Below are 26,340 nucleotides of genomic sequence, written 5' to 3' on the forward strand. Positions count from 1 at the left end.
ATAGGCGGGTTCTTCTTCAATGCTAGTGATGATCGTAGAATATTAATAGAACTTCATCAGACATCAATAATTACAGATGTCTCCACCAGAATCAGTGGCTCTTAACAGAGAACGCACTGTGTCAGCCACAGTTTCTGGAGGTGACATATGTAATTATGAAGTATGGCTGTATGAAAAGACTCAGCACTGCATGATTTACATACATATGAACAATTAATCATGACCATGGATTGAACAAGTTGGGACATATGAAAAATATGATGCCCTGAAGAAGTTTTCTTCGGAACGAAACTCATTGGTTGTGGCAGAATCACCTTTTATGGAGAGTTACTAGTCTAAGAAGACAGAAAGAAGCTATTAACTGTTATTTTCTGTGATGCTTCTGAACGTCGGATTTTTACAGAGTACATCCTGGTTAATGTCTTATTACTCCTTCTCCCCCAGCAGCAGCACATGTTGCAGCTAGTGCTGTTTAAGATGTGAACCCTTTGACTACTGTGGGGATGGTCTAGTGTGTGCTGTTTCAAGTTTGCCTAACATGCTTTGCAACCAGTGATGATCATATTAAGGATGAATTGATTGACATTTGTAGGCTTTTCTTATTGATATAGTAAATGTAGATGGTGATTGCAAGTTCGATAACACGTTTCAGTGAGAGGTAAAATCTTCCCATTGCAAGCAAGGTTTTGATGAAGAAGATGATGAATAAGGGCCAAACTGAAATGAAGGCGCCGTCAATCCTAACTTTGCAGGTGAAAGCGCAAGACGTTTGTTTGAAAGGTAGACAGGATATTGGCCAGATCGTGGTCTTGGGTGAAAGTGAAATTTCACACTAGTGGGTGGCTGTGTGGTTTCTTAGGTGATAACTGCCCATGACTCACTGGACGGAGGGCTGCTATTGGTGTTGTAGCCTCAATCCCAAATGTTATTGTGTGATGAAAATCAAACTTACATTTGAGGTCTTCTGCAATAGGGATGCTGTTTATAATGGATCAACCCTTCACCTTTAAACCATGAGGTAACCTTATGTACCTTTGGAGTGTTACTTTTTTACACATTTAGATAATATTGGAGTATTACCCCAGTGATTGAGTGCATTTTCTCAAACTATTTAGGCATACTTTCACCATAACACAAGCAGCCAAGTCATGCTATAAGCAAAATTAATGATATCATTTTGCTCAGTGTTTTAATGGATCAGCTCTGCTTTGTCTGGATCAGAGTTTGCAATATCACTGCTCTTAGAACAAGAGGAATATAGGCAGGCTACTACAATTCTGTTCTGAAAATAGGAATATCAGAAGTATGGCTGCCCGAGAGCGCTGGGACGCTCTCGGGCAGCCATGCGCTTTAAAAATCTCATTCCATTCCATTCCATTTGTGGAAGTCACTCACCTTGAGTCCGGGAGGACCTCTTCGGCCTCGGGGACCCTAGAATTACAAACAATAATTCAGATTTGAAATAAATAACCAATGATGTTCAAAAGTGTACGGTACAGCCTATTACAATCCATATTGAAAAAATAGTAATTAGAATATTGTGATTTTTACATCTGGGCCTTCGTCTCCTGTGTCTCCTCGTATGCCGTCAGGGCCAGGCTCCCCCTGGAAAAGGAAGAGAGGCAATTTACTTTTAAGAAACACTGTAATGGGGCATCACATTGTTGCATTTCTGGTAAATATGCTATATCAAAACATTGACACCTGACTATACAACCCTTACCCTGCAAATCATATTTCATTTGGCTTACATTCTTTGGGCCATCCATTTTGTAGTTCTTACAGCAAATTACCATAATGCAACTACACTGGCAGGGGCGTGAAGCAACCAGAGTTAGTAAAGGTGTTTATTTGCCTCTGTTGGGTGAAATTATAGGTCCGCTTTTAATAGTTTTTCAGGAAACCTCACCTTCAGCTCAGGCCCATATTTGCAGAGAAGAACAGTGGTAAACACTCTCTGTAGGGGGCACCGAGCTAAATATAGAAGTATAAGTGTGGAATGGAAGTAGAAAAGAGCTGCATTTTCTCACTGGATAAAGTGAGCACTTAAAAAACTGATACTGCTACCACCTGATGGTGGTCTAGCTACTTTCTTCATCTAATTAAGGTACGAATCACTATGTGTCAGTGCTTGTGGGGGTAATGGTGTGATTGAACACAAATGATTTACACATTGTAATTTTCTTATAGTCAGATGCACTATTTCACTGATATATATGAGTGAATTCCATTTACCAGTCGTCCGATGTTTCCTTTCTGTCCCTTTGGTCCTTCAACGTCATTGTTGGTTCCAGGATCTCCCTAAATGGAAACAAACAGTAGGTTTGTTCATGAGCAAAAGCTACAGCATAGCAGCATGAATGAATTATGTAGATTCACAGCAAATGCCACAACAAATCTTATCTTGCCATCATGAGCTATGACAATAGATAAACATTGGTCTAAAGAGACATGCACTTTGCTATTGTACTAAAGGATGTTGTCTGCAGATGTTAAATACTGCAAGCTAATGCTTGATAATGAGTGGCAGAGAATACAGATCCCCTTAGGAAATACCTGTATTTACTAATAAACATCTAAAGAGGGCATCATACATTGTAGACCATGCATCCACCTTTTCATCCATCCATCCATAAAACCCATCCTTCTTTCCTTTCTTCATTCCCTGACCTATTTATTGACCTTCTTTGTTTCATTTCTTAAGAGTTTGGAGACTTAACGTGATTTCAGTAGTATGAGGAACCCTAAAGAAAGTGTATAGTGGGGGGCCTGGAGGAGCAATGTGAAATTGGGGGAGCCAGAGAAGATTCTGAGCAGAGAGGAGACATGGACATCAGGCACCCAGAAAAGGGGCGATACTGGAACATGGGACGACGAGGGATCAGAGACTAGTCAATATTGCATCCCTGGCAAAGGGCAAAATGAAAATACCGGCTATACAAATGCTAATCAAATTTTGAGTGGCATTGCGTTGGTGGCAACACTTACAACTTTCTGTTTCTCGACTGCCAAGATAACACTTCGATTAGGTTTTCAGCCACAACGCAACATGTTTAGAGTCTCAAAGAGAAGGGAAGTAATGGGAGATGCTAGTTAAGTTTCATGAGCCATGTCCAGGAGGGATAGAAAGGGTCACATTGTGAATGCACATAAATGGCCAAGTTTACAACAGACCCTGAGGCTCACAAATGGAGCAGGTGTGTCAGAAAGGCAAGAACTGAGAACAGAATAACAATTAAGAATACTATGTGGTAGGGCCAAAGATGAAGACACTGGATTTGTACAGCAGAAACATGGCAGACATTAGCTTACTAGAAAGCTAGGAGATGTGGACATAGTGCGCTTTTGGAAGGGTTTTGAATAGACGCCATACACACCAAGAGGAGATAGGGAGCAATCACCTAGGAAACCATCATATCACTATGGAAGAGAAGCATGTGGATGTCTGAGGGGTTGAGGTGACCATTAGACCTGTAGAGAAGGGGAAACTCAGGGCCATCTGACACACAAGGAGGAGAGACATGGACATTGGAAAACTATGGGTGGGACAGATGCATATTTGACTTCCTAAAAGGAAATGGGGCTGCAGGCCCCACATACTTGGAAAAGAAGGATACATTGGCAATAAGCACCCATGGAAAGGGAGATGAAGACACAGGAGTGTTGTGAATATGAGACACCTGTGAAGAAGAAGAAGTGGCCATGGAGCTGGCTATGAAAGGGAATAATACAGCCAATTTACACATAGGAATGATGTGGATCCAAAACATGCAACGAAAGGGACAAGCACACATTATATAGCTAAAGGACAAGAAACTTAGACAGCAAACACTAAAGTAAATTGAACATTGGATACCTGGACAATAGGAAGATGTCAGCATTGTAAACATAGTGAAGGGAGGTTGTGAGCACAAGAAATCATTGAACAGTGAGCAGGAAGAATGCAAAAGAGTAGATTGGAAACCTTATAAAGTAGATGCTAACTAAGGTAAGAAAGAGAGGAGGGATATGTTAATATCATATACCAAGGGAAAGAACAATGAAGCCATCCGCCACCACAAGAAGGGGGACATGCAGGCAATGTATACCTAGAGGAGGAGATGCAGAAAGTTAACCCTTATAAGAGTGAGATGGGAAAATCGGATATCTCAGGAATGCGGAGATGGAGATGGAGATTCTGAATGCCATGGTAGGCGGCAGTGCACTCAAAGGGGCTGCAGTGGACACCGGACCTCATGGAAAATGGAGATTTACAAATACAGGGCATCTGGGAAAGGACAGCCACATGACAGAGACAGAGGCTAAATTTGGATGCCAAGTAAGTAGGGAGCTCTATAGTTTAGCTCCAAGGAAAACAAAAAAGTGATGGGTGGAATGCTTGGATTAATCTCAGCCACTAGTATTTACTAGGGGTGCTTCCCAGTCCATCATTGTGCCCAGACATGGGTCGCGTCTCAGTGTGTTAAAGGTAACCCTTACTGATGAGACCTAACTAGGTTCAAACGGTCCCCGGGATGCTTATTTGCATATGGCTGGTCTATGTCTACAGTAGCACAAAAGGCAAAAAGCGATGGATTGGAATGTCGCCCTAAGAAATAAGCAGGGGCTGCGCATCCTTCCATCACTTTTTTTTTTTTTACATATTAGCACCAGCTACCTGCTAAATGGGGTGGGGTGGGTTAGAACTGGACATTGAGCAGCCTATAAAATGTGTGGATATTAGACGCCAAGGGAAGGGAGGATGCAGATTTAAACTGGAAAACACAATGTGGCTTTTATTTTAAGTGTTAAAATTTCTGTGTAGTACTTAATTGAGAATGTCATAATGGGTAGGCCTTAGAAGGATGGATTGGCAGGATGGATTAGTGGATTGAGCAGTTGCTGTGGAAACATGTAGTGATCTGTAGATCACAAGTTTGACTCAGCCATTCATCCTTTTGAGGTCACTAAATGGACACTATTATTTTACATACAAATCGGATCCGTATTTTTTTCCATACAAATCGTACAAGTCCCTTCCAACCCGCGTAGTACGATTCGTACGGGAAAAATACATACAGATCGGCCCGATCCTTACACATCGTATTGGGAAAAGCTGTACGACACGGACTTGTAAAAAAGACCATACAATTTGTAAAAAGGCTGTACAACCCGTCAAGTACGATTCGTACCGGGTTGTCAGCATGCGATTTGTATTGAAAATGGCCTGTATACGGGGCACAACTCGTACCGGGCTACGAAGCGAACCCCTATACGCCTCGTACCCTGGTATGACTCGTTCTGGGGGTACGACTCGTACCGGGGTACGGGTCGTATAGGGGTATGAGGCGCAGAGGGGTCCCCCCACATGCGAGGCGTGTGTATGGAGCGTACCCCAACATCGTGCATGTACGCACCGTACATACGCGATGTTGGGGTGCGCACCATACATACGCACTTTTGGGGTACGGTCCGTACACAAGCGATTTTGGGGTACGGTACCCCACTTTCTGTGTCATCGGTATGCACCGTACATACGCACTGTACCCCTGTATTCATGGGGTGTAGGACGCGTACATGGGGGGTCCGTCTCGTACTGTTTTCGGGGCGTACAATGTTTTCCCGGCACTTTTTGGCTCCTGTAAAAAAAGAGCCGTACGGAGTGCCGTTTGTACGAATCGTACTTGACGGGTTGTAAACTGCTGCGGGGAATACATGTGAACGTCGCGTACAGGGAAATCCGAATCGGAATCGCTTGTATATACGAGTTGTATGGTCTTTTTTACAATTTGTATGGAGAGCGTCTATTTGTACGGATCGTACTTCCTAGGTTGTAGGGGAATCCTTACAAGTACGAGTTGTATGGGGAAAACGCTCCATACCACGATTTGTACAGCGTTTTTCCAGGATCGGAATCGGCCCCTTAAATGTGCTTAGTTAAAGCAGCAGTGCGGTATGATGATCGGCTAAATAAAATGTATGTTTTATTGTTATTATTATTACTTTCTACTACTCTGCTGTCTACTTTTCTGACATTTTATGTCGAATAAAAAACACCTTTCACTGTTTTTTAGAAAAGTGACAGAAAGCCTGCAATCTCTGGGTATACTCACGGCACTGAAAACCCTTTGAACTTTGTGTCTAGAACTCCGCATTCTATAAATATTTCATGGAATTCCTGTGAACTTTGCCACGAAATCTTCAGCTAAGTTTCTTAAAATAAGCTTTCTACAGTTATTTCCATTGAATGGAAGCCACATTATTTCTTAAAATATCACTGGAAATTTCTGCGGAATCCAACTAATTGTGAATATTTGTGAAGAATGTACAAATGAATTTAATAGAGTTCAGTAGAAACTTCTCTCCAAAATAACATTCTTTTAAACTTGCAATTGAAATTTCAAAAAGTGGAGTTCCGTTCTGTAGGAATTTCCATATAGGGCATGCAGAATTTCCAAGTATTCTGTGAAAATGTCCACAGAAAAATTGACGGGAAATTATGTGGAAAGTGCATTGTATGCTCAGGGCAGAGTTGTCCACGCTATGAATATTTCGACTGAATCTTCAGGAAATCTGCTGAAATGTGCAGGAAAATTTAATTTGAAGTTCTATTGCAATTTATATCAAATCTTCATGTAGAAACATCTTTTGAAATGGACAATACGTGAAGAATTCTGCAAATGTTGTGTTGTGGTAATTTGTCCAGAAAATACTTCAGAAATTTGAGAAGCATTTTCAAATTAATAGTGAAAATATAGATTTTCATTGGTATGGACTTTTTCACAAAAAGCAGCATTTTGCTCGCCTTCAAGGTTTCGGTCAATGATACTCTAATTAACAGTGATCATTTTTGTCATGGTTGGCTATCAATATGTGATATTCACGCAGATACCTCCATGACTTTCATATTCATTCAACACACACCCTTTTTTTGTGATAATAAGTAAACAATGCAATTGTGACATTAATGTGGTATCCCTCTACCATCTTAAAAAGCCTCACTACCTTGTAGTACTCACAAAGGAAGTGGGAGGATGCTGCACTGTTTACCTTCAGATGACCTTGTGAACCGGAAGAGGAACCATTCTGTATGAGACTGACAGGGTCATTTAGAACTGGGTGTGGTTAGGTATGAGAGTGTAAAGGCAAGGTGCTCCTGTTTTAGCACAAGCAACAATTAGGACCAATTAGGAACAACTAGAACCTGGCTGAAAAGTGCACTCCTTCGACTACACAAGTAGTGCTATGCAAAAATATATATAAATGGTAATAACACATGCACAAGGGGCGAGCCAATCCCCCTTTATAAATCCCTTTAAATTGGTGTTAACAACAACCACAGACCAGTGCAAATGTTATTTTTGCCTCCTATCTGCACACATGTCTAAAGAGGAACTTAAATCTGTTAATTGAATATAGTCATAACACATACAGTATCTCCCCTCAGTCCGGGCTCTCCGCGCTCTCCAGGATATCCACGGGGTCCTTTCCGGCCCTTAAAAGAAAAATTACAATGTAAAGATTACTATAATCAGTGGGATTGACATTCAATTTATAGTTGAGTGAAAATGTCCATCAATATACTTAGCTTCTTGCAAAAAACTACAGATCAGAACTTCCTGCAAAAGCTACAGATCAGAGTAAATTCTGTTTTTACAAAGTGTTTTTTATTGAGAACATTTACAGTAAAATGCAGTTTACAGGAAATTATCTCATACAATACACAAAGCTGTCCATATTACAGTCCTTAAAACACAAAAAAGTGTTAGTATGGCGCAAGGCCTTAAAGCCCAACTATATTCTTCACGGTGACAAGGAGTGGATGACGTCACAAACATAAAAAATTGAATAATTGGTGTCCATTGTAGTGTCAGGAGCGTCTAATCCAAACTATAATTTCAGGATAACATTTGACTATGTGAACGAGTTTCATTTTAATTATATCTTTGTGGGATTATCTTATTGCAGTTGGAGGGGAGGGTTTTCAGACAATAGTATGGAGAGACTCAGGTAAAAGGTCTGTTTCTTTATTTCATGTTAGGCCCATATGTTGCAGTCCCTTCCTGACAGCTCCATCAGTATCCACTCACAACATACCTCATGTGGATATTTTGCAAATGTTGTTTGTGTTCCACATTACTGGATACCTGGGTCCATGTGCACTGTCTGTTTCTACCTCATGAGTACACATACTGAAATCCCACATTAGTATGTAAAATGATGCATTCTGTAGGGTTTCTGTCTGGTGTTGTGGCAATCTGTTTGCAATATCCTGAGGCAATGATCTCTCAGTGATGAGACACTAAACTGAGGATCAAAAACCGCTGCAGAGTTATACCATCACCTGAGTGTACAACCTTCTCCCTAATTTACAAAGCGTAACTGGAGCAGGCCTGGAAATGTGTGCCAGCAGCAATTATCTGTGGCTAAATGCAGAAAGATTTTCTGTATTCTTGCACCTGACCGTCTAGAGACAATTTGCTGGTTTAATTGCACAGTCTACAATTGCCTTCATGCAATGGCTGGGGCGGATTTCCATTAGGGCTCTGGGGCTGTGCCCCCCAGAACTGATTTCCTTCACAATCCTGTACAAATATTAAATAGGTTTATTTATTTAGAAATACGATCGTATCTCTAAACAAATCAATGTATTTAAGTCTGGGCTGTGTGTCCCAGGCTGCCTGACCCACTTCGCTCCGAAGCAGGAGACGGAAGCCAGGCAGTAAATCAACTTTCTGAATTGTGATGCATGACGCAGGGCTTACTGTTCCAAAGCCCTTCATAAGGAATCATTGCCATTGTAGTCTTTGGCAATAATCTCTATAGGCCAGTGATGCTGTCAGCGCCATGGTTTGGGGCATTGGAGTCTCCGTCGCAGTGAGAGAGCAGCCGTCTGTCATTCACAGGCATAGATCCCACCCTTTCCCATTCGGAGTGGATGCAAGCATGTTTTGGTGCCTTGTCCTGGGAGAATGCTAATCTTCTGTTATGTATATTGTGTTGAGACCCCTCGCCATTCTAACCTCCCCTACTGTGACACCTCAGACCCCCCTGGCTGCTCGTTGCTGTCTCTGTCAGAAGTGGAGCTTCAGCATTTGTTTCCCCATGAAATAGATGCAAAAGCCGAGCAGGCCATGGTTCTTGTTCCCTTGTGAAGTTGATCCAAATATCCGAGTCAAGGGCAAAGTGACAGAAATGTATTTAAAATAGTAATCTGCTGTTTGACATTAAAACTGGCCGATCGTCATGCCCTTAACAACATTAATGCCAAAAACATGGATTTATTTATGAACAATGAGTGTTAAAAACATTAAGGCAATGAATGTCAGTGATTTAGTTCCTCTCTTGTTTCAAGGTTTACTTAATCTTGCCTTCCTCGAGAGTTAGCTATTCAATCATGTCGTGGTTCTTTCTGTATTTTGTTCCGTGCATAATTTTAGTTGTGCAGGTGTTTATGAGGGGCTTTGATTGAGAGGTCTGACGCTGAGAATTAAGCCAAAGCAAAGTGCCTGGCAGTGGGTTGACCTTTCTGCAGAGCATAAAGAACAATGGTTATGTATTCCAATTGTAATTGCATTTTTGTGAAAATGTGTGTGAAGGGGGTGCACGGATGGAAAATATTTATAGGGCAAAAGTAAATATATTGCTTAAATATGAGTGAGTGCAGTATATGTTTACGTGGTGCAGTGAGGGAGATGCAAGGAAGTGCATTCTGGGAAGAGTGAAAAGAGGATGCTGAAGAGGAAAAAGAGGTGGTTGAAGATGTGCAGACCTTTTTAAAAAAAAAAGTCTTTTGGAGGAGGATCCAACCTGGATCCCACATTTGTCCATTAAGCTTGCCCTCGCCACTCAATACATAAAAGTCATACCAAACTTTTACGCCTCACCAGTTTCAAATGTCACCAGCCACCGCTGTGCAACTGCACTTTTTCTTTAATAGTTTTTTTCTCTACAGGGTGGAAATTTTGGGGTTTCACCCTTCTACTCCCAACCTTAAAAGTTATTTATTCCTGTCCTTGTCAGAGGTAAATCTATGACCTTTTTCAGTGTGGGAAACAGTTTGATAAGGATGAGCCCATTCAAACTCTTGTCTGTTTTTCGAGTTCACAAACTTTCAAGGCTTCTCACAAAATTAAAAAAAAACTTTCTATTCTGTGCCAACCAAAAATTGATTAGAACATGAAGGGGAGGTGGGTGGTAATAGGCAAACGCCTCCCCGTTGATAATTTCGGCTTCACTCCATTCGGTCACCAATTGGAAAAAGATTTGTCCCAAGCAACAATCAATCAGGTTGACTGATTGTTGCTTGGGGCAATTCTTTTTCTCATTTTGTCAGGTGATACGTAAATATTGTCATATAAGTAGTGTCACAACAGCCCTGTATGTGATTGGCTGCTGTAAGGTGCTAGACTGCACCTAGTCTTCAATACTTGCATTTTCTCAAAGTTATACTGCTTGAAGTAGATTCTGTGCATTTACCACCATGATAGACATCTTCATTGCCATAACATGTAGAACAATAATGTATGCTCTAATAACAATATGCTAACCAAAGGAACCTGGTACGTGACTTATACAAAGGGTTAGTGCCAGGCTAATGCATTCACTCTAGGGATCTTTGTTTGACTTCAATGTCACAAGTTGGAATCCTATTGGATCCACTCAGCCTTCCATCATTCCAAGGTTAATAATATGAATACCATTGAGTTGGGTAACTATAAACACCTGTTATTTCAGAGCCAAGAAACTTAAGGCTTGGTGAGCATGTGCTTTACAAATACACGTTATGTTATGAAGACAAAGTAACATAAAATCTATTGCAGTATATGTGTATTGGAACAGACACATGCTAATTTCAATTTACTTAGTTTAAAGACTTTCATTGTTGTAGCCAATTCTGGTAAAATCATTGCAGCCCCCTTCCCCATAACTGCTTTGCATCATTACACTCCATCAAGCATACATATTGCTGCAATCACACTGAGTTGCATTCTTAACAATTAAACAAGCCTCACCTGATTTCCTGTGATGCCTGCCTCTCCAGAAGCACCCGGAGATCCGCGGTCGCCCTGCAAGCAGAACAGACGAATGAGCTTTAGGGTTAAAGTCCTGTAACAATGAAATGCTGTGGCCAGCCTATGCATCAAATAAAAGTGTATTTATAAATTTAAAAAAAGAGTACCTCCTCTCCATTCACACCATCAACACCATTTTGACCTTCTTCGCCCTGTAGGGATGGTGAAAAACAGTCATTATTATTTCTGTATGTGCTGCAGGATGGACGTAAGATTTAGAACCTGCTTAAGATTTTAATGAAAATGGAAACTCTACTGATCTGTAGAGGAAGCTCTAAATCTGCTAAAGAATCTACTGGTGGAATTTCCTCAGCTATACCTTCAGTAGAGGACATTGAGCTAAAAGACTGCTCTCTGGCCCTTTTTCTCCCCTCCAAAATTAAAGGCACTGAGGTTAATCCTCTTTCTTATGTCATTGTGCATAACTTGTGTAGTTAGTATGTTGTTGTGTTTCAAGTTAGCAAATGGATGTTTTGCTATGTAGCAACAGGGTAAAGTACTTGCAAGCAAGGATCTGGCTTCCCGCCCCCCAGAGGAGAGGTCTAACCGGTGGTATATTTTTCAGATATATCTGCTATGGGCTTCAGAGTATTGCATTAGCTTCCATGGCATGCAAAGTACAAACAGACTACCTCTTCTGTGAATTAATTTGGCAGACCGTACTTCAAATAATGAAGTAGACCTTTCAGTTACTAAAATAGAGGCTATATCTCCCACTGATTGACAGGAGCAGTCGTAATGCCAGAGTCAACATAAACATATTGCAATGCTGCTCCAAAATGTGCTATGGTATGGAACTACAACTAATATTTTCAAAGTTAAAACAGCTATTTAAGTGCTGTCATTATTGGTCCTCTAACACAAACCCTCTCATAAATAGGTTTAAGGCAAAGTAACTACTCGTGCTGCATGCAATGTCTCATCTCTTGTCCATTATAGGGGCAACCTTCTTGTTAAAGTTTCAGAGATTCTAGAGTTTTTGTGGTTTTTGGTTTTAGTTCTCTTATAATACCTCATAAAGAAGAAAATGTTGACAAAATATTAAAAGATCAAAGGACTACTTATAATAATACGGAGCTCTTATAGGATGTAGTGACATGGTGATTCTCCAACAATATATATATATATATATATATATATATATATATATATACGTATACACACACAATGGTTAGAAGGCTGACTGAAAGATGAAAAGTAGACGTCAAGATAGCTCAAATATTTTACAAAAACAAGTCATTACCGGTTCTCCTCTGAAGCCTCGAACACCCTAAAAGAAATAAAAATATACTGTTACTGTACATTCATTAAGGGTTCACAATGAAATAGAATTAATTTATTAATTTCTAGCAAAACATGGTGGGATAGCTCTATATGAAGATACCAGCAATATTCACAGGAAATATTCAGATTTGGGATTTCCCAAGAGTCAAAGCATGTTTTGCCTTAGCAACCTTGCCCTAGAGTACTTCCCATGGCATGCAGTGAACCACCAATACTCAAAAATTAGTTCTTATTTTCAGATTTGACGTGTCTACTTCTGAAGCCAAAATTACCTACAAAATCACCAACAAGAACAAAACTATGAGCAAATGATACCAAGAAAACTGTGTCAGTAATACAGGGCCTAACAGTGTATAGTAAGGAGGCACATTCTGGTATGTGTTTTTGCCATTGAACCCTGTGACTGTTTTTAACTATATGTATATCCAGAGGCCATTACACTCAACTGCAAGTGAGAGTTTTTCATCAGAAATATTTGGACAACACAGTGCAAATATCATACTCTGTGCAATTAAAAGTAACTTGCCTTTTGACCTCTGACACCGGCACATCCATCTTCACCTCGCGTGCCATTGAGGCCACGTTGCCCTCTCTCGCCCTATATAATAAAAGATGAAAATTACTACTACAGTATACAATTAAGTAAACAGTCAATAATCCCATTCGGCTCACAAATGTAGTTTCAATAATCAGATTTAACTGCCAGTATAATTTCTGCAGTTTGATAAAAGTTAATAATGGATTGACTTGGGATATATGTTTTTGCATGCATGGGGCTGGAGAGTCAGTTTCAGCTAACAATGCAGACATCCTATTTTACCTATTTTTTTAACAAAGTCATGAATGTCAAATATGATGGTTCTATGGTTACAATTTGTAAAACAATATTAATTTAAACAATATTTTATTGATTATATTCTATTACAAAGTTATATTTGTAAAAGAAAGAATATAATTATAAAAACAATATAAAGGAAAATAAAACAATGGTATAGTATAAAATAAATCACTATGGGTCTGATTACAATGTCGGTCGGAAAGCCTCAGTATGCAGCACTCTTAGAAAGACGAAACAACCAGGAGAAATAAAGAAATTTCTCTCATTACGCCTCCATCAGGAAGGCGTACAATTTTGACACATTCCCAGATTTACTACTCTTGGAAAATCTGGGAATGCAGCAAAAAGCATGAGTGGATGAGTAGGAACACCCACTCTTCACCCATGTAGCGCCTTACCGGAGCAATGTAACGGAAGGCAACCACTTGCGATACCTTGCGTTTCTCCAGATCTACCAAGCCATGCCACAAAGGTGGCTTTGTGTGGCTTGGTAAATATGACTTCAAGGATTGTGATGTCCATGCGTAACCTTGCGTGACACAAGGGCAAGGCAAAGGCAAAGGCTTGATAGATCTGGCCCATAGTCTGCAGATGTAGTGCATCATCTTTAATGCAGATGAGCAGACGCAGGACAGGAGAAAGATGTTGTGATCACCGCTAACAGTACAAGCCTAGCCCAGATCATAGGTTTGCATCTCGGATGGTCTTGTGGTGCTTCTAATTATATATTCGGATCTCACAATCAAAGACAGTTCTTCTTCTTTGCTGATCCAAAACTCTGGAAATCCATTACATTTTTGCCAGTTTTTGCAGGAAATCATCGCCTCATGGTGCATGGCTCCTGCTTAGAGTATGTATCAGTGTGCAACAGCCATCAAAACATTAAAACACTAATACAAACAAGACTCCGAAATCCTGTAATGACTTCCCGCTACATATCAGAGCCTCCTCCTCTCTTCTTGAATTATGTAAGAAGCTGAAAACCTGACCTTTGGAATATCCCCTACGCCCTTGGCTGGGCTAGTAGGCCCTCAACCCTGCTTGGCATAACATAACATAATCTACTATAATAGCATTAATGACTAGATGAGTGGCGATGACATGACGATAATTGCTCTTCTACTTAATGAAACCCTCACTGAAGGCTCAGCACACCTATCTCGGGTAGCAGGAAATTATCCCAATGACAATAATGCTCTATTTAATTAATTGTACTTGCAAAGCGTGCTCATTCTATTTTCTAGTGGTATATCTATATATGTAAAAACTTAAGAAATCCATCAGACAAAAATATAAGATTAGATATTTCTTAATGGATCTCCCTTGGAGATAAATCAAGTGCAGCATTATTAGAATATTCTTCTAAGTAAAGAAAAGTAAAACCTAGACGTAGATGGGAATTCCTTTGGCTTGTACATATACAGCCTCATGCATCAACCCAAAATCCAGTCGGTAAAATACCGATTCGGTAATAGCTCCCGGTATTAAGTAAAAAATACCCAATCCCAATGCATCAACCCAAAAGCAGAAATCGCTATTTAAGGAATCCTTAAATAGCGATTCTTTAAATAGGGATTCCTTAAATACCGATTCCTTAAATAGCGATTGCATTTAAGGAATCCCAAAGTGAGATTCCTTAAATGCAATGCATCAAAGTTAAAAAATTAGCGATTTCGCTAATAGGGGGAGCAAATTACCATGAAGATGAACTGCATGGTAATTTGCAAAAACTTTGAAAAATGCACTTTTGTGCATTTTTCAAAGTTTCATGTTGCGCACACACATGCCCTTAGAGCATGTGTGTGTGCAACATATGTGCACATATCATTTTCAGGAGTGCAACAGGGTGTCCTTTTGACACCCTGGCACCCTTGAAAGTGCTCCCGCTATTAGCGATTCGGTAATACCGAATCGCTAATACAGACTGGCTTTACATTCATTCCTATGGGCCTCCAAGCCCATAGGAATGAATGGGTAGGTATTCCTTATTACCGATTCGGTATTACCGATTCGGTAATAAGGAATATTAAGGAATCGCTATTTGAATAGCGATTCCTACATGCATAGCCTTTTGCTATTCCTTATTAGCGATTCCTTATTTTTCGCTAATAAGGAATCGCAAATGGCATTGTTGATGCATAGGCCCCATAATGTTTTCGAAGTATGTATCGTGCGCACTTGGGGGTGGGGAGATGGGGTTTTTTCTTGGTCTGATGTTCTGCAGACTATGGGGGAGGGTTTTATACAGTACCCAGAGATATTCTATTATGCATTTCAGTTGTGCTTTGCTTGCTGAGCTCTGCCCTTCTGGTACGATGAAAATTCAATAAAATCTGTTGTTAAAAAAAAAAAAAAGTAAAACCTGCTTTGAATTCACAGACGTTTAACAGAAACTACTTTCACAATTCAATATCTTTATGGGCACATGAGGACAATCCTAATGATAAAATAACAGAAACAAAAAGATTACTTACCTGTAAGAATAGGTTTGCAGCCTAAACTCTTCTAGATTCATTATTCTCACGCTAAAAAGATTAATTAACAAAGTAGGAAATGCTGAATGTGTCCAACATGTGTTTAAAAAAAGAAAATAAATTCATGTATTTCCACACATCACAATGGTGACAATGTCCAAACCTATAGTAATGGTTAAAAAAATATGAGTAATTAGAAGATTATTGAGTACTTACATTTCCTCCTTCTACGCCCGGATGGCCTGGAGAACCTTTGGGACCAATTTTGCCCTGTAAAGTAGAAACAATATAGGTTTGTTAATTGTTAAGATTTACATTGTTTTTGATCAGCAGTGGTCACTCCAGAGATGTAGGATGGAAGACCGCAGGCTGTAATATAAATTGACACGCCTAACTAGAATCACAATTGTACCTCAAAGGTGATGAGGTCTATTGATATAACCTCAAATGTTTCCTTTTCTATACCAGGATAGTGCTCACCCAAGATCCTTGTCTAAGGCTAGTGGCATTGATAACAACAGCTGAACTAATGGCCCCAACATAGTGCCAAATAGTAACTCTCTTTGATTGGCTAAGGCACATGTCAAGAAATCACTCTAGCTTTAAGTGAGTGTAATGCCTGTCTATTCAAGTAATACTCGAAGAACTTTTCCCCAAAAATGTTAACAGTTACTGTGTGTGTATCCAATAGATTTTGGGCAAACTATTAATCCTGAAATCTAGAAAATAGTGGGCTACTCACAAACAACATAACAACATGCTTCCTCAACATTATCAACATAATCCCTTTTCCATTTTTACTGAACGTTCACCGATACCAGATTATCCATGTTTTATTTTAACTGTGGCCAAGGAGGTGAAAGCATAAAAGGGAAAGAAGGATTCAGGCAGGGGCAGGGAACATTATTAAACGTTAGCAATGTAAATACAGGCATTGAGTTAATCTCTTACTAGAGTCCTGGTCAAAAGCCCAAAAGCAGGTGTGTCCGACTTTGGTAAACGTGGGCTGGATCTAGACAAGTTCTCATTTAAACAAATTACATATTCAGAAACTAAAATGTACTGACATTAGGGTTGCCACCTTTCTCAGGGAAAAATACTGCCAATTTGCTCATGTTTTGGGGGTTCTGTAAAGCCAAGAAGTAGGTACTTGAATAAGACTTTGGGTAAGATAATCTTAAATACTTATGTTATCCATCAATATGCTGTAATCATCAAAGTCTAAATTATAAATCATCAACAAGCAGCCTGTGTGGCTAAGTTTGGTAAGGGAAAGAGTGGAAGCCACTATGAATTGCTGAAAAGTACAGCAGATTTAGAATGTTATCTTATCTATATTGCTAATCCTTAGAATAGATTCCTTTTAACATGTTTTCGTTTTAAGACCATTCATTTTTTATTAGCACTTCCTATACAAGGCTTGTGCTTTACAGAATTACCTAAATGTCCCTGCAACAATGTCTCAGAACAGAGTACGCCACATTTTATGGTATTTTGCTCACTTTACAGCACCCTGCGGAAAAAGATTTTAGTACTCATTCTCAGGGATGCACATATTAGGCAATATAAGCTAGCTTTATTGTTTTACAGCAATTGAACTCATCAAAGCTATGACAGGCCCTCTGAACTTTATCTCTATCTGTTAGGAAGAATTATGGAACTGCACTGTCCTTAATCTAGTTAAATTATTGTCTAAATCTTGTTACTGGATGTTTTAGATGATATATATTTATTAACTGTCAAATTTGATATTGTATTGTTTCTTAAACTGTGTTTTATGACTTGTTTTTTTTAAGTTGAATAAAGCTAATTTTGACTTTGGCTGTAATAATTGTTTGCGGCCAGTATCTCCAGGTATCCTGCTTCTCATAAATATGAAACTCTGATTCCCAGTCCACTTTCTTTTAAGCAGAATTTATTCCCACTATTTTCAGCAGTTGTTCTAATCTTTGGTATTCTAAAAAAATGAGGTGGGGTGGTTTCATTTCATTAATGATGGAAGGTTAGAGGTGCAACCTGCTCAGCGTCTGTGGTAGGAAATGTGATCCTCAAACGTTTGGCAAATAGCAGTCATCTTCCAGACAACCTGTCAATCTGCAGTGGGCTTCACACACTACGGGGCATATTTACAAGGGCTTATCGCCACAGGAACGTCACTTTTTATGATGTTCTGTGGCGATAAGCACTTTGTCTTATTCTCAAGGCGGCTTTAAGCCACTTAACGTAGCTTAACACCGGCTTGTGAATAAAGTCCCCTTTCACAAAGCACTTAGCGTGAAGGGGCGTGCAATGGGTGTTGTGGTGGGCGTTCTGCTGCAACCGCCATTGATTTTGATGTTCCTCCGTATTCACAAGGGTGGCATAAATATGGGCCAGCGCCAAAATGAAGACCAAGAAAAACCTGGTCTTAACATGGTGAAATGAGGAGAAATTATTAATTTCTCCCTGTTTTTGCTGTTTCTATGTGTGCTGCGTTGCGCAACAGACATAGAAACAGCAAAACCATGAATGATTGTTTGTTGGACATCATCCTGCGCATAAACATTTGTTAAAAAAATTACGATTTACACCTTCTATGTATGCTGCACAATGCAGCACATATAGGAGTTACAAATTGCCATTAGTGATTGTTTATGTGCAGGACACCTTCCTGCACATAAAACAATCCTTCTCTCAATGCAGGCACCCATGCACTATAGTGCAAGTGTACATGCGTTGGCGCTAGGCAGCTGAATTTAGCGCCAGCACTAGGGAAAACACAGGGGTGTGCCGTATCATGGTAAATACGAAGCATCACTGCGTTTTCAGAATGGCAGAGTGTGGTCTTAGCAATTTCTGCTTAACACCACGCTTCGTCATTTTCTTGTAAATATGCCTCTACATCTGTGGCAGAAATGGTACACTTGGGGGAGGAGCCTAGCGCTTGACCAAGATGGCTGCGTGAGCTTTGAGCTCCCGAGACCCTCGCGCCCTCCGTCGACTATCCTGTCTTTAATCCTGTTTATATGCATGGCATCGTGCAGATGACTCGTTATGGAGGCGATTGATGCTGCCCGAGGTCGGATCGCCCATCGGGAACCGGAGTTATGCATGGCGGAAGATTGAGGCCTATCTCCGAGGGATGCCAGGGCCTACCGTTGGCAGGATGCCCGACCTCTAATTGAACAACAGCGGCCAGGCGAGGTGTGAACTGTCGGACGGAGGTCCCTGTCCTTTCACTTTCACTTTCACTTTCTCGCCCTTTGTCTGCCCTGGCCCGGGAGTGCTTTCGGCTGCTTTATTATCCTCTGGACGCTCTGCGCCCTACTCTGGCGGCCTATTGCAGAACTGATCTCTCCTGATCCCTCTTACCGAGAGAGGGCCGTCCTTTTTGTACCGGCCTGCTTGGTGCCAGACATGTCGGGTAAAGCGGAGGTGGATCGGCTGAAACCCAAGGCTACCAGGCGGGGAGCCTATACTCAAGCCAATAATATGGACCGCTATGCCCAGCAGAAGGGGTCGCCGGGTGGATCGAGCCAGTCGCCGGATGTACAGAAGACTGCCTCACCCTTGGCCCCGGAGCTCTCGTTGCAGGATGTCATGGGCGCGCTCGAAGGGATGCAGACTTCGATTGGGAGACAGTTTGATGCCCTGGCGCACAAAGTGGATACCATCTTGGTGGACGTTAACCTGATCCGCGCGGATTTGGGCAAAACTAATGAACAAGTTAAAACCCTGGATCTCAAGACCACGGGCCTCGCTGATGATGTCTCGGAACTACAGACTGAGGTTCGTAAGCTGCGGGCCGAGAGTGATCTCTCCGCCCGTAGGCTCGAGGACATTGAGAGCCGGGCCAGGCGCAACAACGTGCGCGTTATCGGGGTCCCGGAGTCCTCGGACGAGATTTCTGTAGACCTGCTCGTGGAGGACTTGGTGCTTAACCATCTGAAGCCTAAGGGTCTTGGGAAGTTTTTCGCAGTGGAGCGAGCGCATAGAGTGCCGGGTGGGAGGCCCAAGGTGGGAGCTCCACCGAGACCGATTGTCGCCCGGCTCTTTCACTTCCGAGATCGGGACGCTATCCTGCAAGCATCGCGGGTGACGGGCCCGGTCCCTTTTCAGAACGCGTCGGTGAGTTTCTATCCTGACTTCACCCAGCTGGTGCAGAGGCAAAGGCAGGGTTTCCTGGGGGTGAAGAGACGGCTTCGGGAGAGGGACCTGAAGTATGCCATGCTCTTCCCTGCCAGATTACGTGTGGTGTACGAAGACCGGACTTTCTTCTTTGAGTCGCCTGCTATGGCCGATGAATGGCTGGACGCTTTGCCCCGACGACGGACTGGCGAGGACACTGCCGCAGACTGGGACAGTGGCCGGGATGGGCAAGGTTGATGCCTTTGGAGCCGGACTGACTCGATTTGGTTCTAGATAATGACTTGAACTGATTGCAGTAAATGCGGAGGGTTGCGGGAGGACGATGGGAGCTCTTTCCTCCCTTAGGGTACTTTTTGTAGATTTTGGTTTTGGTAGGGCGACAGGCACAGTTGGGGGGGCTTTGTAAGCTGCAGCAGGGGTGCAGGGTGGGGGGGATAGTTGGGATTTTGGGTTTGTTGTTGGGGGGTTTGTTTCTGCAAGGCGTAGTGATCATTGTCAGGATGGTTCCATGGTGGCTCTTCGGGTGTGGGGTGGGCCTCTCTGTGTGTGGGGATGGGGGGTAGGGGTTTAAGTGTTCTTAGCTGGAATGTTATTGGTTTGGGGGATCGCATTAAGCGGGGATAGTCTTGCAGTACTTGAAACGGTCATTGCCGGATGTTGCCCTACTGCAGGAGACGCACCTTATAGGTAACACGTGCTATGCTCTTAATAGGAAAGGTTACAAATTCATAGCTCACTCAGGATTCTCCTCCGGCTCCAGGGGTGTGGGCATCCTAGTTAGAGCCACGCTACCATTTGAGGTGAACTCCACCATTGTTGATGATAGGGGGAGGTTTGTGGCGGTGGCGGGGAGGTGGGAAGGAAGAACTTTGGTTTTAGTTTCGGTCTATGTCCCTCCTGCCCTGCAGGCCTCCTCGTTTACAGATCTGGGTAGGGCCTTGTTGGACCTCCCGGAGGGTATGCTAGTGGTGGGGGGTGATTTCAATGCTGTCGGCTCTGGGCTGCTGGATAGGTGCCCGCCCAGAGACACTGGGGGGGCTCAGAAGTGGCTTCCAGACTTTCTAGACACACTCGGCCTGGTAGACTGCTGGAGGCTCCGGCACCCCACACAGAGCCAATACACCTTCCACTCCGGGGCGCATGGTAGCCTCTCTAGGATTGATTACCTGCTCACTCTGGCTGCGCACGCCTCATTGGTATCTGAGGCCAGGCATATGGCGCGGGGCATATCGGATCATTCGCCAGTGTGGGTCCGGCTGGACGTCGGCCGCGAGGGAGGGGGCAGGGTTGCTCCTATTAACCCCTGGTACTTTCGTGACCCCAAGATGCGCAGTGCGCTGTTGAAGACAGTTGATAACTTTTTTACGGACAACCAGGGGTCCGTTGACTCGGCCGTGTCGTTGTGGGAAGCATTTAAGACCGTGCTGAGAGGAGAGGCCCTCTCCTTGGTAGTGGCAGCCAAGCGGCGGAGAGATGGCGAGGTTATGCAGGTTGAGGAGGAGATCGCGGCTTTAGAGGGGGCACTAGAAGGGGAGGTTACAGAGGCCTCACTGCATGAACTGAGCTTGAAGCAAGCCGACTATAAGGACCTGGTGACGAATGCCGCCAAGACCCTTAGTAGGGAACAGCAGGGCCGCTTGTATGATGTTGGTGACAAGGCCGGGAAACTCCTAGCTTGGCTGGACAAAAAAGAACGGGTTAATAGAGTGGTGCCGGAGCTGACGGGAGAGGGGGGAGAGGTGGTTGTAGACCCTGAGAGGATAGTACAGTGCTTCTCGGATTATTTCCGTATGGTTTATGCCTCAGTTTCGGATAGGCCGCCCGAGGATTCGCTAGACCTCCTGCGTGATATTGCTTTGCCCTGTCTTTCTGACGTAGATAGAGATGATCTTGATGGAGATATAACGGTCGATGAGGTGGCGGGTGCTATCCGCGCGCTGAACTCGGGCAAGGCCTCGGGCCCTAATGGTTTGCCGATTGACCTGTATAAGCTGTTTCCGGATAAGGTTGCCCCTCACCTGCGCGCCATGTTTGTGGAGGCGCGGGGGAGTGGGACCCTCCCGTTGGATCAGCGACTGGCGACGATTGTTGTGATACACAAGGATGGTAAACCCCGAGATAAGTGTGCCTCCTATCGGCCTATATCTCTCCTTAATGCTGAGCCGAAGATTCTGGCTAAAATTCTGGCGGGCCGCTTGGTCAGGGTGCTTGGAGACTTGATTCACCCGGATCAATCCGGTTTGATTCCGCACCGTAACACTGCGCTAAACCTTCGGCGCCTTCATGGTGTGATTGCCAGGGTGAGCACGCTGCGAGAACCAGCCATTGTGGCGTCTCTTGATGCCACGATGGCCTTTGATACGGTGGAATGGGCATATTTGTGGGCTGTGCTTGCCAAGTTCGGCTTTGGCCCTGGTTTTGTGAGCTGGGTGAGGTTGCTGTATGAGGGCCCCCTTGCGAGTGTTGTGGTGAATGGGCGGGCGTCGACTCCGTTTCAGCTTGGGAGGGGCACTCGGCAGGGTTGCCCCCTGTCGCCTTTGTTGTTCGCCCTCGCCCTCGTGCCGCTGGCAGCGTGGATACGCTGGCACCCGGATATACGTGGACTTAGATGGTCTCCCGAGCACGAGGACCGCATTTCGCTATATGCCGATGACATCCTGTTATATCTCGCCTCGCCCAAGAACTCGCTTATAGTGGTCTGTGACGTTCTGACGTCTTTTGGTAGGAACTCGGGTCTCGTCATCAACTGGAGTAAATCGTATCTATATGTTCTGAGTGGCGAGGTTCCACCTGTCCCGCGAACTTGCTCGATCCAGATCGCTCAGCAGGGCTTCGTGTACCTGGGGATTTTTATCTCCACGGATTCCACTTTGCGATATGAGAGGAACCTGCTCCCCCCCTTGGCGCGTCTGCGGCGGGATGTTGAGGGCTGGCGAAGATTGCCGCTCTCCCTCGTTGGGCGAGCCGCCTTGTTCAAAATGATGTCTCTTCCCCGGTTCCTCTACGCATTGCAGAATACTCTAGATTGGGTACCGGCCAGTTACTTTCGGGAGGTTGAAAGCCTCCAACGATCGTTGTTGTGGGATGGGCGGCCGCGAATAGCGATTGCTAAGTTGACGCTTCCATGGTACGACGGGGGTATTGCGCTTCCCGACATTCGACGCTATTATTGGGCCACCCAGTTGAGCGCGATTAATCATGGATTCTATGGCCCGGCCCTCAGCCCCGGTTACGCCATGGACAGATGGTTGTTGCGCGGCGGTAATTATCATAGAGCGTTGTACTCGCGGTCCCTGGACTCGTCCCTCACGGGGCCCACTGGGGTGGCGGTGCGTGTGTGGAAGTTGGCGACTGACTCGCTGGGCTGGAAGGATAGGCTCACCCTTGCTACCCCGTTGTTTGAATCTGAAAAATTGGGTCGGCTTTGGCATACGAAAGGTTTTGATAAATGGGACTTGATCGGTATTTCCAGGGTTGGAGATGTGCTGATTAAGGGGAGGGTGAAGTCCTTTGAAGAGTTGCAGAAGGAGTATGAGTTGGGGCCAACCGAATTCTTTCGCTACGCTCAGGTGCGTCATGCCCTGCGGTCAGTCCTCGTAGAGGGTGAGAAGGTGCCTGAGTCCTCTCCTTTGGAGGACCGGATCCTCGATGGTCATATGCCAGAGAGCACGATCTCTCTCATCTACAAGAAATTGATAAATGTTCGGGCGGATATGCTGTTGGGGCTGCGGGACCAGTGGACTAGGGACGGACTCGAGCTGGATGACGAGGATTGGCAGTCTGCTGTTTCCTCTCCTAAGGAGGTCGCGATCCCATCACGTCTGAGGCAGGTGCAGCTCAAAATACTCCATCGAGTTTATGTGACGGGGCCAAGGCTGGTTCATATGGGATTCTCTGAGGAAGGCTTATGTAGGAGGGGCTGTGGTATGGTGGGTACTTTCCTGCATATCATTTGGGAATGTGGTGTCATCATGGACTTTTGGAGGAGAGTCCATGCAGTGATGGGGGAGGTGACGGGCATTGTTATGCAGCCGGAGGCGCGGTGTTGTCTCCTGAATGTTTGGGGGCCCACTGATCACGATGAGGCGCAGACCCAGTGGGTGACTCTGGGTAACATGGTGGCTAAGAGAGACATCGCGCGCTTGTGGGGCTCCGTGGGGCCCCCCACATTGACTGCGTGGAGGAAAATATGGACTGGAGTATGCTCAGGGAAAAGACAGTATATTGCACTAGAGGGCGCCCTCGGAAGTGGCATGCCATCTGGGGGCGGTGGAACCAATACAGAGGGGGCATATGTCTTGCCCCTGATCTGGATCCCCCCGAGGAACAGCTTTCTCCTTAACATTCGTTCCAGCTCTGTATATATATGTGCCTGTTAGTTGACTTCTTGGGCCTCTGCTTTCCCCCTTTTTCCTCTTATCATAGTACTGTGACTGTTAGACGACGGGGGTCCGGTCTCCCCTGAGGGGCAATCACCATGGGCACTCAGTGTTTCCGCCTTGCTGGGGTTTGTTGTGTGTTTGTGTTTATTTAAAAATGAAACCTTTTCGCTGCCCCTTTACTGCACTGTGGACGCTTCTTTGATCTGCTCTCCTATAGCTGCCGAACCTCCGGGTTGTCGGCTGAATAGCTGTGTCCATGTTTTTGAAGAAATAAAGGTTTTTATAAAAAAAAAAAAAGAAAAAAAAAAAAAGAAATGGTACACTTTTAGAGAGGTAGGCAGAGAGTCACTAATTGTCATGATTTTTCTAATTTATCAGCTGAGAATGGTGTTTTCATCATGGGTGGAAGTTAAGACTGAATCCTTGGGTTTTTCAGTTGATAGTAAGTTGGATCTAGCTTACCTGGACCAACTATTTGTTTCAAAGTCCAACAATCTATTAATGAAGTTTGTCCTCATTTGCCAGGTCAGTCTGCTTGAGGTATTGATGCTCTGGCAACTCTGCGCCCAAGGAGTTGTTATTTACATTTCCTTGATTACTAAAGTGCTAATTAAGTTCCCTAAGGCCTGGATTGGCATCAATTAAGTGTCTGGATAGGAAGAGGAAGGCTCTTCTCCTGTTAGGATGGCATCTTTTTCAAAAGTAGCTGCATAATCTACTAAGACATCATGACCTGCACTCTTGCCTTTTTGGCAGACAATCTCACCCTGGTCAGTGGCTCTTGGCAAACCTACTGCCAGACATCATTAGAATTGAGACAAAGAAGAGCAAAAGAATAAAAGTAAGGCAATAGGCTTTCTCCATCTATGCACCCAGGATCTGGAAGAAAATCTACATATCCATCAGGACATCCTCATATCGGCTCCATTTAGCAAAGAGCTGAAGACACACCTCTTTAAAGACCAATACATTGTGATGCAATAGCAGTTCGTTCAGCCACCATAGGCATTCTACAGTGGTAGCTTGGGATAGTCCTCAGTTCAAGCAGACAATTATATGCCTATTTACATCACTGAGCCACTTAAGCATGTTCGATTGTTTTTGGGATTGTGTTCTTTTGGAGCTGTCAGTGTGTCTTTGCTCTCAAGAAAAGGGATTGAATTACCTTCAGTTTAATTTCGTAGGATTAAAGGATGGTTCTTTCAAACTATTTGAAGTCTTGCACTCTTTCAGTGAAAGTCATACTCGGACATACCTGGGGTAGTCTTTCTATATAATCCATATCTCTATTGACTTCAGTGGTCCTTAGGTGGGGGCCATATTTTTTTTAATTGAAGCTGCTTTTGGGTTTATCCTAGATCAAAGCCCCTGAAGAGGTATAGTTATATAAGTTAGATGTTCTTTGTGCACCGAGATTTTATCCAGCTTAACAATGTATTTTTTGGCATGTTCTGAAAGTTTTCCTGCAAAAAGGAAAAACTACCTTGGATACTTAGAAGGTTGAGCTTAGCACCTTCTGCTCCAAGATGGCCACCATCGCCTATCGTGTGACTCGAAGGCTAAGAACAGAGTTTAAAACTAGATACACTTAAGAACATTCTGATGCATACATCTAGGATGAAGGTCCTGCTTTTTAACCCAATGGATCCAACCACTTTCTCTTTGAATTAGCCAACATCCATGGTCCTCACGACACCTCTCCAGTAACACCTGGGGGTGAGGTTTCACTCTGAGTTATCTTTTGAACCACAAAAGTAAATGATGCCTGTGAGCCTGTTGTGCCCTGCTTAAGCATACTAGACATTATACACTTGTGATCACAAGCCAAATAGGTTTACCCTATTCTTATATGTGACAATCTACGACAGGACTATTGCACTCAGTCTACATGGACAAAACATTTGCAAATTACAAATGAATCAGAATTAGAAATCACGGTTCATCTTCAAGCTGCACTGTTAGCATCACATCACTCCAACACTGAAGGCTCCGCATTGGCTCTTGATAAGTGCAATATTGAACTTCAAATCTTGTTGCTTGGTCTGCAGATCTCTTAAGTGAAGGACTGATATCCTCCTAAAGACCGCTGGCAAAACCAGCTGACATGATTTAGAGGTGTGTGTACTTGATTCTCATCACCATCGATGTGGCCAAAGAGATTGATGGGCGTTCCTTCCAAA

The 26,340-nt window shown here is 43.4% G+C and overlaps 1 protein-coding gene across 1 annotated transcript in view; it reads right to left on the reverse strand.

Annotated features, from left to right (window-relative positions):
• LOC146789037 (collagen alpha-4(VI) chain-like) overlaps positions 1-26,340 on the reverse strand; it is a 428,058-nt gene that overhangs the window by 116,274 nt on the left and 285,444 nt on the right. Inside the window, exons 16-24 of the mRNA XM_085630646.1 lie at positions 15,867-15,920; positions 12,865-12,936; positions 12,298-12,324; positions 11,162-11,206; positions 10,995-11,048; positions 7,412-7,474; positions 2,236-2,301; positions 1,552-1,605; positions 1,396-1,431 (exon numbers count right to left, since the gene is read on the reverse strand). Coding sequence (XP_085486772.1) covers positions 1,396-1,431; positions 1,552-1,605; positions 2,236-2,301; positions 7,412-7,474; positions 10,995-11,048; positions 11,162-11,206; positions 12,298-12,324; positions 12,865-12,936; positions 15,867-15,920 — 471 coding nt within the window. The remainder of the gene's footprint in view (positions 1-1,395; positions 1,432-1,551; positions 1,606-2,235; positions 2,302-7,411; positions 7,475-10,994; positions 11,049-11,161; positions 11,207-12,297; positions 12,325-12,864; positions 12,937-15,866; positions 15,921-26,340) is intronic.

The sequence above is a fragment of the Triturus cristatus genome, chromosome 10 (genome assembly GCF_964204655.1).
Source record: "Triturus cristatus chromosome 10, aTriCri1.1, whole genome shotgun sequence".
Lineage (NCBI taxonomy): Eukaryota > Metazoa > Chordata > Amphibia > Caudata > Salamandridae > Triturus > Triturus cristatus.